Source organism: Rhincodon typus, chromosome 27 (assembly GCF_021869965.1).
Source record: "Rhincodon typus isolate 14 chromosome 27, sRhiTyp1.1, whole genome shotgun sequence".
In the NCBI taxonomy this organism is placed as follows: domain Eukaryota; kingdom Metazoa; phylum Chordata; class Chondrichthyes; order Orectolobiformes; family Rhincodontidae; genus Rhincodon; species Rhincodon typus.
The window spans coordinates 25,120,500-25,133,577 of NC_063358.1; the positions used below are offsets into that span (position 1 = coordinate 25,120,500).

The 13,078-nt window shown below is 37.9% G+C and overlaps 1 protein-coding gene across 1 annotated transcript in view; it reads right to left on the reverse strand.

The window, feature by feature from the left end:
- LOC109915062 (microtubule-actin cross-linking factor 1, isoforms 1/2/3/4/5-like) overlaps window positions 1–13,078 on the reverse strand; it is a 101,508-nt gene that overhangs the window by 68,580 nt on the left and 19,850 nt on the right. The window contains exons 4-5 of the mRNA XM_048612951.1: window positions 2,520–2,686; window positions 1,819–1,931 (exon numbers count right to left, since the gene is read on the reverse strand). Of these exons, the coding sequence (XP_048468908.1) occupies window positions 1,819–1,931; window positions 2,520–2,686 (280 nt within the window). The remainder of the gene's footprint in view (window positions 1–1,818; window positions 1,932–2,519; window positions 2,687–13,078) is intronic.

Sequence of the window (13,078 nt, forward strand, 5' to 3'; positions counted from 1 at the left end):
GATAGTTAAAGAGTTTAATCAAAGCATGCAAAATTTCCCAAACGATCTGCCTTTTTAGCCACAGCTTGACATAAAACATGAACCAGGTTTCCGTACTTAACAAGAATTGCTATTTTTGTAATAAATAGATTTTTGTTACATGCAAACAAATGTGAACTATCAACGCGTAACTAGTCCCCTCATAAAACTCACACACACAGATAGACTGCGATAAAAAAGTGGAGTTATGGGCGGAGGTGAAAATAATTTGGGAAGGCGCTTCAATAGTCCCTGTCTACAGGGTTTCAGAGATGATCCTTTTGCTTGCCAGGAAGGCTGTTTTTCAATCTCTCTTCTCCAGGTATTTTCCACTTCCTTGCAAGAGGCAAGGACGAGTGGTTTACAAATGATAAAGTCTTTGACTTATCGGTCAAAAACAACAGCTTACAGTAACTGGCAAGGGAAAATAAGCTGGTTTTTGTCAAGCTTCAGGTATTTTCTACTGCAGAGAGATACACCGCCTTCCCTTCCAGAGGTCTGAAGGCTTCTGGTAATATTGTTCACATGCACAAGTTGTTTAGCTTTAGAACCAAAGCATAGTTGATGGCACACAGATGGCCTTTGTCATCCACAGCTGGTCACACCTCCATAAAATTAGTTATTTGCTATGAGTCAAATCTCACCTTGTATACAACAACTGATGCCAGCCCATCAGCAACCAACCTCCCCATTCCTTGAACACAGCGACAGTTTAAAGCACCAGTTACATTGATTTTTGGTAACTTGCTTTTAAAAAAATGCACCAAGCCCTTCCCACTTGAGTTCACAATCAGAAACACAAAAATAGAAAGATACAGTCTTTACAATTGTCACTTTTATTGAGCAAGCCTTTTTTTCTATATTCCTTTTATAAAATTTAGATGCTCAAAACATTGTTGGATCTGAATATCTGTTTTCTGGATTACTGGTCCAAGTTTTTGCACGAAGTAATGGTCTTGAAACAGTTGTGCTGATGGTTGTTATTAATTATATCATAAGGACTTGGGTGGGAAATGCAAAACAGCTCAGGATCTCAAGAAAAGCAGACCTCGGGGGTGGGGCTCTTGCGGCACAGGGATAGTATTCCTACCCCTAGACCAGGAGGCCTGGGTTCAAATCCCACCTGCTCCAGAGGTGTGGAATAACATTTGTGAACAGGTCGATTAGAAAAATAGTTAAATAAAACCATTAAAATAAAAGGCAGACCTGCCACCTAGTTTTCCTCATTGTCTCAGTAACATTAGCGATCTTATTAATGTTTAGCTTGTACCCAATTGCTCTCATGTACTAAAGTACATCTTGTTTAAGCCAAAAGCATCTTCTCATCAGACTACCTAGTGGTTTTCCTCTACCACTTTAGACAATGTGGGTTCTGTAGGTTCAGTTAGAATAAAGGATAGCAGCAGATACCCACTCAACACCTGGTTGGCATCATATATTCATATGACAAAAAGCCCTTTGTATTACAGTACTATTGCAGTAGCAGAACAGCTACACTTTGTCCTTTTTCTCAAGAGCAGGGGAAAGAGAAACTCAAGCATTCATTTTGCTACCACAGGCATTGCAGTTTTAAAACAAAACTAGATCTTAGGAGAACACCATCAGCAAACAAAAAACAAACAGCACTACTGATAAATGCGTGAAAAATGTTAAACCTAATTGACATCGTTTGGACTCTGAACATTTTACCCATCTTTAGTCTATTTCATATTCAGACAGACAATCAATAATAATGCATATGTCAGATGGCATAAACATTTTTCTTGTACACAGTGTAGTTTCTAACTATTCACAGCATACCTTCTGGATCCAACAGTCTTGTCACACCAAGTGCTTCAGCAACAGCAAAGGCTTGCTCCAAATTCTCCTGATTGCTCTGAAGTGCAACTTTCTCCATGTCAATGAGATCTGGCCTGCAAAACCAAGTATCAAATGGACATCAGTGCACTGAAATTAATTACAAAATAACTAATACAAAATAATTAACTTTTGTTGAAAAAATGTGACAAGTCCAATCAAGTAGCAGTTGCATCTGAAACATCAAACTTTTTTTTCTGGGATTGGAAATATTTAAGTGTGTTATTTGAACGATATAGGAACAAAGGAAAAAATGAAGGGAAAAAGTTAAAACTACACTTGGGCAATGGTGACACAGTTTGACTTGGTCTACTTTTACATATTTGATATATAATTGTGGTATCTGTCAGATTATAAAATAGAAAGGGTAAAAGATAAGTTGATGTAACATTTCAGATTCAGCATAAAAGGGGCATTAAACTAAAAAAAATTAATGCAATATTTCCAATTTGTTGAACATGTGCACAGCTGAACAGAAGAGAACAGAGGTGCAGTCAACCATGATTTAACTGAATGGTGGAACAGGCTCAAGTGGCTCAACAACCTATTCCTATCTTTGTTTCATCAGCTTCTTGACAATGCTAATGAAAGTTTAACAAAATCTCTCAAGCTCTTATATTTCCAATTTGTTCATATTATTTCACCTGTACTTATGGATAATGGCATTGAATACTTTTCCATCACTCCAGCTAGAGGTGAAATTGGAGCATTTTAACCCAGAGTAACCTTCCGTCAATTTCTGCGTCCAAAGTAATAGTTTTTCTTTAGCTGACATGTCACCCGATTCTCCACCCACATAGATCTCAGAGATCTGTAAAAGAAAATTAGTGAAACATTTCTATATCCAAATCATATTATTTAAGACCACATGCAGTACCAATTCACTACAAATCTGGTCCACAATTAATGGACATGATTATTCTCATCAATTAAGACCAACTAAATACCAGCCCCATCATTAAATTAATCACTGATAATACCTGTACCATACTGGCACAACGAAAGATTGTTGGAGGTCAATCATTTCAGCTCCTGGAAACCTCTGCAGGAGTTTCTCAGTGTAAATGGCCTAGGCATAGACATTTTTAGCTGCTTCAATGACCTTTTGATCATTGTAAAGGCAGAAGTGGGGATGTTCACTGATCATTGCACAACATTCACCATCATTTGGCTCTTTAGATACTGATGCAGTCCATATTCAAATGCAGCAAGATCTGGACAGCATCCAGATTTCAGCTGCTAAGCACCAAGTAACATTCACAAAGTGGCAAGCAATGACCCAGCTCTAAGATGACAGAAGCTAATGACTGCACCTTGACGTTCAGTGGCAATAGTATCACTGAATTCCCCATTACTAACATCTTGGGGTTACCACTGACCAGAAAACGGAACTGGACTCCCCATACAAGTACTATGACTACAAGAGCAAGCCACAGGTTCAGAATCCTGCAGCGGGTAACTCACCTTCTGACTGCCTAAAGCCTATCCACCATCTACAAGTCACAAGTCAAAACTGTGACAGAATATACTTCACTTCAAGAAGCTCAACACTATCCAGGACAAAAAAGCCAACTTGCTTGGCACACATTCACTCCCACCAATAATGATTTTCAGTAGCAACAGTATGTACCACCTACAAGATGCACTCAGAAACTGACCAAGACTTCTTATAAGGCACCTTTCACATCTACAGCCACTTCCATCTAGGAACACCAGGGCATCAGGAACACCACTACCTGCAAGTTCCCTTCTGAGCCACTTAACATATTGACTTGAAAATATATGATCATTCCTTCAGTATCACTGGATCAAAACCCTGGAACTCCGTCCATAAAATGATATTGAGAGACTACCTACAGCAAGTGAACAGCAGGGATTCAAGGAGGCAGCTCATCACCACCCACTGAAGGGCAATTAGAAATCAACAATAAATGCTGGAGCAGCCAAGGGTGCTAACATCATGAATGAATAAAAAAAACTACCAAATATATTAGTTGTTTCACTGCAGCCTTCTTGAGAACAAAGAGGGCAAACTAATGACTCAATGCAAGTTAGGACATAGGCAGAATTTTGGATGACCTCAAGTTGTTCAGAGCTTACCACACAGGAGACAGTCAGGAATGCAATGGTGTACTTAAGTCTAGAGATGACAATGCATAATTGAGAGGAATAATACAACATGCTAAAACACAAACTCAGTGATGGGATGACTCTTTAGAACTGGGATGAGTAGGAAATTCTTCAGCCAGAGGATGGTGAATCTGTGAAACTCACTGCCACAAATGGCTGTGAATGCTAAGTCATTGAGTGTATTTAAAACAGAAATAAATGGGTTCTTGATTAGTACGCCCATCAAGGGTTACAGAGAGAAGGTAGGAGAATGGATTAAGAAACATATCAGCCATGATCAAATGGTGGAACAGACTCTAAGGGCCAAATGGCCTAATTCTACTATGTCTAATGGTCTTACAGTCAAAGTAATCTACAAGACTAACATTTGCAACAATTCCTTAATCTGCAGTCATTGAATTCATGTCCTGTGAAAAATGTCTAAAGTATATTGACTATTCCAATTGAAGCAACAATTCTGGTGTGTAACTTTCACATGTAATGCATAAGGAGATGGAATAGTAATACTGGAACAAGAAAATAGTTAGCTTGGTGCATAGTAGTTCTGCTCTTTCTTCACGATTATGTTTAAAAAGATCAGATACAACATTATTAAAGTTGCATTTAAAAATACATATACCAAAATTATGCTGCAACTATTTAGCTAGTTTGTCTCAAAAATAAAAGGTCCTTCCATTATTATTACTAGGTTTTCAAAAAAGAACATCTGGGAGGATTTGCGCTCCTCACATAGGGCACTGAATTATTTTGTCATTCCCACAATTTGATGTCATATTCAGCAAACGTATTCAATTTCCTACTTGGGAATCTTAAAATGTTGAATTCAATGAAAAAATGTTCAGTTTTTGTTTTTAGTTTCTGAAACTTCAAAAGTTAATGAGTACTTTTTTGGATGGGTCCTTAAAAAGGATGCAGTTTCTGGAAGTTCCATTAAGTAATGAGGGTGCAATCTAGTACTTGTCATTGCAAACTTCTCTATAATCAGCCCAAATATTATAATCTGGAATATTTTATATCAGTTGCTCAAACTCTTGGGTACATTGATGAAAACAGAGTCAGAGAGGACCAACATCCCAATGCATAACTTCCAATGGATATCCAACTACCTTCACACAGCCACATTTTACTAGTGCCTCAAATTTTATTTCTTCCAGTAGTTATCCACCTTCCTTCACAAATTTGCTATTGAATCTGGTTCCCCAATGTTTTCAGGTAGCACATTCCAGGTCTCATAACTCAGCATGTAAAAATAATTCTCACCTCCCTTGTGGTTCATTTGCCAATTACCTCAAAAGATTTAACCTATATTCTGTTTTGCTTTGTGCCATTATAGTGGGACAAAGGAGTAGGTTATGTAGAACAGTACTGATTGACAGTATGGCCAATATTAGAAACATTAACACATGAAGCTCAAACATTTGGTATAATTTGGCTTTATGATAAACTGCAGCTTTTACATAAGGCAATGTCTCAAGCCAGCTTGTAGGGAAATACTCACGCATAAAAAACAAAGTGGACATCAATTACAAGAAACAACAGTTTGACCGGTCACTAAAATTTGGTCCAAGTGGTAGAGTTTAGGAAGTACCTTAAAGAACAGACTTATTTTTTCTAATCGCTTTGTATGAAATGATTTCTGTTTACCACATTCAACTGTGGACACGTCTAACTTGCCACTTTCTGAAAAACTAAGTTGAGAGGATATGCGGTAGTGATGTCCAGGCAAGCAATTTGAAAGTACATGGCCAAATGAATACAGTATGGAATAAAGCCTGGTTTACGGGCAGTCAACAAGAATGCAATAAACACTGGAGCTAAATGTCACATGTTGCGAATGGGTTAATTGGACTATATCCACTTCAAAATGGAATCAAAGACTTACTGCCCGAGTAATATGACAATTCAGTCAACGCCATTTTGAAAAGTGCCTACTGGATGGGCAACCAAATCATTGAGGCATTTGCTTACTTTCAATAAACAAAACAAGGGCGCAAAACATATTTCCTCAGCCCAGAAAATACTCAATAATCAACACTGTTTCCTATTCCTCAGCTAGCCAATTTTGTATCCACTTTGCCACTGCCAAATAAAAGGCTTGTGAGAAGTCGTAGGTCATGAAACAAGAGAGGCAGTGTTGAACACACTTTGGGAGTTCATATACAACACATCAATAGCCGTCCCCTTTTTAACCCTCTCCGTTAAATCTTCAAAAGAACTTAAAGCTTAACACTAACTTGCCTCAACAAATCCGGGCTCACTGAATAATTGTTTCTAGAAGATTCCCCATTTTCAAAATTAACTTGACTGGTCTGTAATCTCTGGATTGATTTTCAGAGGGTTTTTTGAAAAAGGCGATAATGTTTGCAATTCTCCAACCTTCTGGCATTATTCCAGAATCCAGGGAAGATTGAAAGATATTTACCAATGCCTCTATAATTTCCACTCTCATATCCTTCAATATCCCGGATGCACCTCATCTGGACATGGTACCTTATCAACTTTAAGAACTAAAAGCTTATCCAGTACCTCTTCCTTACAATTTTAAACTTGTCCAATGATTAAGTTTCCTCTTCCGTCACCTTGGTCTGGGCAGTATCTGCCTCATTTGGTAAACTTAGATGCAGAACTTTAATTTAACATCTCAATCATGCCTTTTGCCTCCAAGTGTAAAATTCCCTTTTTGGTTCTTAATGAAAAGTATTACTTTACTTCTCCTTCTACCACCCTTTTATTATTGACATGCTTATAAGAGACTTTGGGATTTCCTTTCATCTTAGCTGTTGAGTGTTTTCAAAATCTTTCTTTGCTTCTATTACCTCCCTCTGAATCTTTGGTATTCAGCTTGATCCTCAACTGCATTTACTACCCAACAAGTGTCATAGGCACAAATTTTCTTCTTTTAACTTAATTTCTATTCCTTCATCATCCAGGAAGCTCTAGGCCTTTTGTCTTGTCTTTCCATTGACGGAATATACCTTGGCTACGCCCAAACCATCTCTTCTTTGAAGCTGTCCATCATTCAGCTTTGTTTTTGTCTGGCCAAACTTTGGTTCCAGCCCCGCTCTGTTCTTGCCCCACTGAAGTCCTCTATCCACGAGCTGATCATTCTGTCTCCTCTTAGTGAGGAAAGTGGGCTGCAGTAGGAAGTTCACAGATCAGATGTACGTGAATTTGGAGGCTCAAAAATCACAATATTCTCTTTGGTCTAAGTATTGGATACATTTAGCATGTTCTTCACAGAAGTCACAATTGGCTCTGCGTGTGCGTGCGCGTGCACAGGGGTTAGTTGCCCTGCCATTTCAATGCATCAGCTCCACTTTGCAAATCAGCTAGCAACTAGAATCAAGATCTATCAGAGCAGATCTTAAATAGAATGTTTTTGATAATTTCGAACTATAAATTAAGATCATGGAGATATTTTACAAACAGGTTTATTTGAAAAGCTGTTTCTAATTAAAAGGAACAGTCACAATATTGTTTGTGGCCTTCAGGGAGTACCTGAAATTTGAGGATGCTTTGCAAATCACTTAATGGAAAACAAAGCAGATCAAAACTATTGAATGTTAAAAAATTCTGGCATTTCAATACTTGAGCCCAACATGCATTTTAAACATTATTGAAACTGTAAAGAATCATTACTATTGCAAGGAGTTATCTTTAATATTAATCTTATATTAACCACTTCCTGCTCTAGCAGTGAAATCAGCTAAGTTATCTTCACCCTCACTATTCATTGATAATCCAAATTCATTTTCTGAAATGGACATGTTGCATCCATCAGGCATAGAGTAGAACAGCTCAAAATCTCTGGAAGAACAGCTGTTCTTCCAGATTGGCTGTCATTTAAATGCCGATAGCAAATTACTACAGTAACCAGAGGAGTATAGAGTGCTATTAGTCCGAAGCATTGTATTCGAGTAGTAATTCTGCAAAGGTGCTAAATCAGTCTCTATACTTAACTTTGCCTCCTTTGCAACTGCTCCAGTTTCCATATGCAGTGAGGACTGACTGTTCTCCTCAAATTTTAGATGTAAAAGGTTTGAATTGCTTATCGAGTCCATTGAATCTCAGAGTTATTCCCCTCCCACCCAAGCTGCAGTGTCACTATGGCTGTCATTCTGGATGATGTAGGATTTTCAACACCACCTTTTATTTTAACACAGTCTACAGCTCCAGCATCGGTGATAGTCTCAATTATTCTACTGTTTACTGATGCATTTCCTCTTACTTGGTGAATTTGGCTCTCCCCTCCAGACACTTTCAAATCTCCTTTCAATTCAGATTCTGAAGATTTTACAATTCCGTCACAGAGCTCTTTGCTTGATGTGATTTGATCAGATAAAGGTATTTTTTTCCCAAATTTCTCCACATACTCTTCGATTGGTTTGATTTTAGCGTTGACTAAAAGCACCTGCTGTGCACTGTCACCACTACCTTCAGCATTTACATCTATTGGCATAATTACATTTTCAGTAATGACACTTAATGAGTCACTAAGATGTGCCGGCTCTTGAAACATATTTGCAAGGTCTTGCCCTTTATTCTGGTTTTTGGGATTGGCATCAGTCTTCTTTGACAATTGTCCCACTGTAATATCCAAAGGAAAACGTGGCTCATTCAAACCAGTCTCATCATTTTTCAGTAGCAACTGAAATGACTTTTCTGTCAGTTTTTTTTCTGCTCTTCCTGCTGCATCTCTGGAATGCGAGACAGTTTTCTTGTTTTTTCTCATGCATTTAAATCTATTGCTTTCCTGTGGCATGAGGGAAGATTTTTTCTGTTTAGCTCCTGCAGTCTCTTGTTGCTCTCGAACACATCCCAAAGTGTTTCCCATCGTGTCAGCATAAAAATGTAGGCAGCATCTATTGCACTGGCGTCACACAGCTGCATCTAAGCACGACTGATCATACAAATTCAACCTCTCCCCAGAAGAAATCAAATGGCAATTTAAAATTCTAACTCTCAGAATATTGTACAGTCAGCCAGCCATCTTCAGGTACTGTCTCAGTAACATACAGTAATCTAATGCACGTCATAGCAGTTCAAACTACTTGACCTAAAACGAACTGATTTTTGATTGGCTGACATTTCCCCTAGCTCCCTTTCCTATTCCACTATGAACAATTCAAATACATCCAGAAAGTGACATGGAACAACACTGGCATATTTTGTAAAGGAAGTGCAAAAATCCTGTAATGGCATTCCTTACCTATTTATATGGTGTAAAATTTCCACACCAGGATTTTAAATGTGCGCATTAACCTTTTCAATTCTAAATATAATCTTTGTTCTGTGCAGTACAGGTTACTATTGAGAGTTCTCATGGATGGTTATGTTGCTAAAGAAAACTCAGAATTACTCTGGTATCTGTAAATGAAACAAAATTCTCTAAGCTATCATAAGCCACTCCCCAGTCAATAGGTTAATATGCGCACCACACTTGTGACGTATTCATATGCTAACTCAAATGATACCGCAGTCTAGGCAGCAAAAGCAGACAGCTGCGTCATGCCAATAAAGAGTCAGTGATATGCTGCAGAATAAATGAAACTACATCAGCTTCACATAGTAGAACCAACTAACTGTCATGCTTGATACTGTGTTGAATGGAAAAAATTGCAATTACTGAAAATTAATATATTATTGCATTATTGTATGTAAATTGCCCATCACTAATATGGAATACAAAATGGAGTCAACTTGGTGTTTGGCAGTGTTCCAACTCCAAATATCGCAAATGTTTTCAACACAGCTTGAAGATTTGGGAAAATTGAGATGACAGATATGATTATCATTTATTTTGAAATGGTGACAAAATAATTAACTTAATAATGAAATTTAGCTGATGTTTATAATCAGTTTATTTTATTTATTCATTTTATTATTCAGTTTATATTTATAACCAGTGAAGAGAATGCAGAAATTTCCATTTTTCCCATATATGTGGCTTTTTGTAATTCATGAAGGCTATACTGTATTGATTGCTTAAACATTGATTTTCCTTCAGATTCTGGAACAGAACATGATACCAACCTGTACAGTTTCTAGAATTTTGTACAAATTTCCATTTCTGGAATACTGAAAAATAGCTATGCTGTTAGACAAGCTCCACAGTTAAATTTAAACAAGTGATATCAGTATTACATGCGTTTTTCGCTTATAACATGATAGAAAAATTAGAAGTGTAAAATTGCATGCAACAAAAAAAAAAAAAAAAAAATCCCCCAGCCCCAACCTCACTGGTAAGTTTTGACCGTTCGAGTCAAGCTATTCAATAGCTGGCACAGAAAATGGCCTCAGTATCACCAAAATCTGAGATGCATATCAAATATTTTCAGTTCAATATCATAAACATTGTTCTAATGCAAGATGCACATTGTATATTGGAATTGTACTTATTTGACATTTATTACATGCATGTACATGCTTAAAGACAAGCTTTCTACAGAATATTTTCATGTTTCAGTATAATAGCGTATTTCAGGTGCAAGGGTTTCATCAGGTTCTGCAGTCATAGGATAGGACAAAGGGAAAACACAACTCAGGAACTCTCCATAGCATGAGAGCATTCTCTGAAGGAAACTGGCTCAGGCAGCACAGAGTGGGAATACAAGAACTCCTTTAAGTTACTGCATTTGAGCTGCACCAGCGTAACTAACTCAAACCTCTATTCTCCTTCACCTACTGCTGAATTTCTTTTCCTCACAATAGGCATTGCCTTCGAAATTATGCTACAAATATATAGCTAAAAAATGTCTCCAAAACTCTTCCTGCAGGAGGTAACTTTTAAGCACATACAATAAATGGCAACCAGATAATTATCTCACTAAGCCAAAAAAATTTCTGAACTATGCCTATTTTTGAGCTTTTTAAAAACTTAAGCTGGCAAAACAAAATGCATGATACAAATTATATTAGGTTAGATTTGGAGCTCAGTGAACAAATGATAATAACCATTCATAATGTTTCACTTTGAACTGGGAATTCCCATCAGCTAGCTATACAAAACAAAAACACTGTAGCCTCTGCAGGACATCTTGGACCTGTGAAAACTGGTAAACAAACTGCATCACTTTAACCAGATTAAAAGGATCATTAATGAGTACTGCAGAGTTTAACCAGGAATTTGCAGTTAGAATATTGAATTCAAGCAGGTACAGATTTGAAAAAGGGAAAGACTAACTGGATCAAGAGAGAGAAAATGCAGAAAAGGTAAAGTATTTTAAAAGAAAGTTTTCAACCCTCCAATGGTAAAATCTGATGGAACAAAACTCCATTTTCCACTTGTAAAAAACAATTTTCAGTGCCAGAGAGGTTGTTCAGGAATAATGTAAACATAACATGGTTAAAAAAGGTTACTCATATTAGAATGGGCAAGGCTATTATTTACTGGCAAGTTTATTTTACATAAATCAGGCAAGTACAGCCACTTCACACTGTTCAGTGTTGGGAATGGAGAGTATCACAGCTAGAGGTCACATTCACACAGCATTTGGAACAGGAGGTCACTTGACAGCAAATTCCTGATCTGGGATTTTAACTGTATATGTGCAATCATGGGAGGTTGCTATACAATTTTCATGCAAAGTACATCTATGCAAGCATTGTTAACCTCAGTTATTTGCATTATCAAATCAAGAATCAATAAATAGTGCAGGAAGATGATGAAATGGGATGCAAGGAGGATACAAGTGGAAAGAGTGCAGAGACATGACATTAGAATGAATGATCATAGGGCTAAGGGGTACGAATAGCACTCAAGAAAAGTAAATCAAGGAGACAACAAAAGTTAATCACTTTTTCCTGCCCAAATGCATGTAACGGTCATCCTGTCTCTTTCCAAGTCTCATCTTCATTGCATTTTTTTCTACATTCCCTTCTAGTTTTTGTTCCTCGTGTCCTGCACTCCATCATCTATCTGCATATCTTTTCCTAAGCCTTTAAAAACACAGGCGCTGGTTTGAAGGTGTTGGTACACAGGCAAGCACACAGATTCACTGTAATAATATGCAGCTACTGAGGACACTGATGCAGCAAAGACTTTTAGCCAAAAGACAAAACTGAAACAGGGTGGGTGGGGATGTGGAAGGAGGAGACTGGACAGTGTTCAGTGCCATTCATAACTCCTTAGACATTGAAACAATTTGTGCCACGTTGCCAGACCCAGCTAACATTCAGCTTTAGGCTGATAACTGGCAAGTAATTTGTGGCACAAATGTTACAGGTAATCACCTCCAAGAAAGAGTCCAACCATCACCATCACATTCAATGGCATCACCAGATCTGAATCCCTTGCTATCAATATTCTGGGGGTGACCACTGATCAGGAACAAATAGAACAAACCATACAAATACTTTGGCGACATGAACTGGAGAGAGGTTAGAAACGCTGCAGAGAGTAATTAACTTTCCATCTTCCCAGTGGTCTCCACCATTTAGAAGATATGTCAGGAATGAGGTGGAATACTCTACTTTCCTGGATGAGTGCAGCTCCAACAACAAATGGGAAGCTCAACACTATCTAGGTCAAAGCAGCTCACTTAATTGGCATCCCATCCATCACATTAAAAATCCACTTCCTCCCCCACTAGTGCATTGGGACAGCAGGGTCCAACAATTACAAGATGTACTGTAGTCCTTGCCAAATCACCTTTGGCAGCAATTTCCAAACCCAGGATCTCTATTACATAGGTAGCAAACACATGGGAACACCATCAGTTACAAACACTCCTTGAAGCCACACACCATTCTGTCACAGTCACTGGGTTAACAATTTAGAACGCACTTCCTAACAGCAGTTGGCCGTTAAGTACGTGATGGACTGCAGCAGTTCAAAGAAGCAACTCACTACCAAGCTCCTCTGCAGCAACAACGGATGAGCAATAACACTAGCCTTGCCAGTACCATTCACATTCCAGCAATTAAAAAAAGGAACTAAACGAAAAAGTGTGCAACATTATGTGGAATAGAAGGGAATGTGACAGAAAATTATGGGAGTGCGGTTTTGCAATTGTCAGAAAGATTAAGTACCTAAAGTTAGTTGCATGTTTCAATGATGTCACCTCTTATTCTT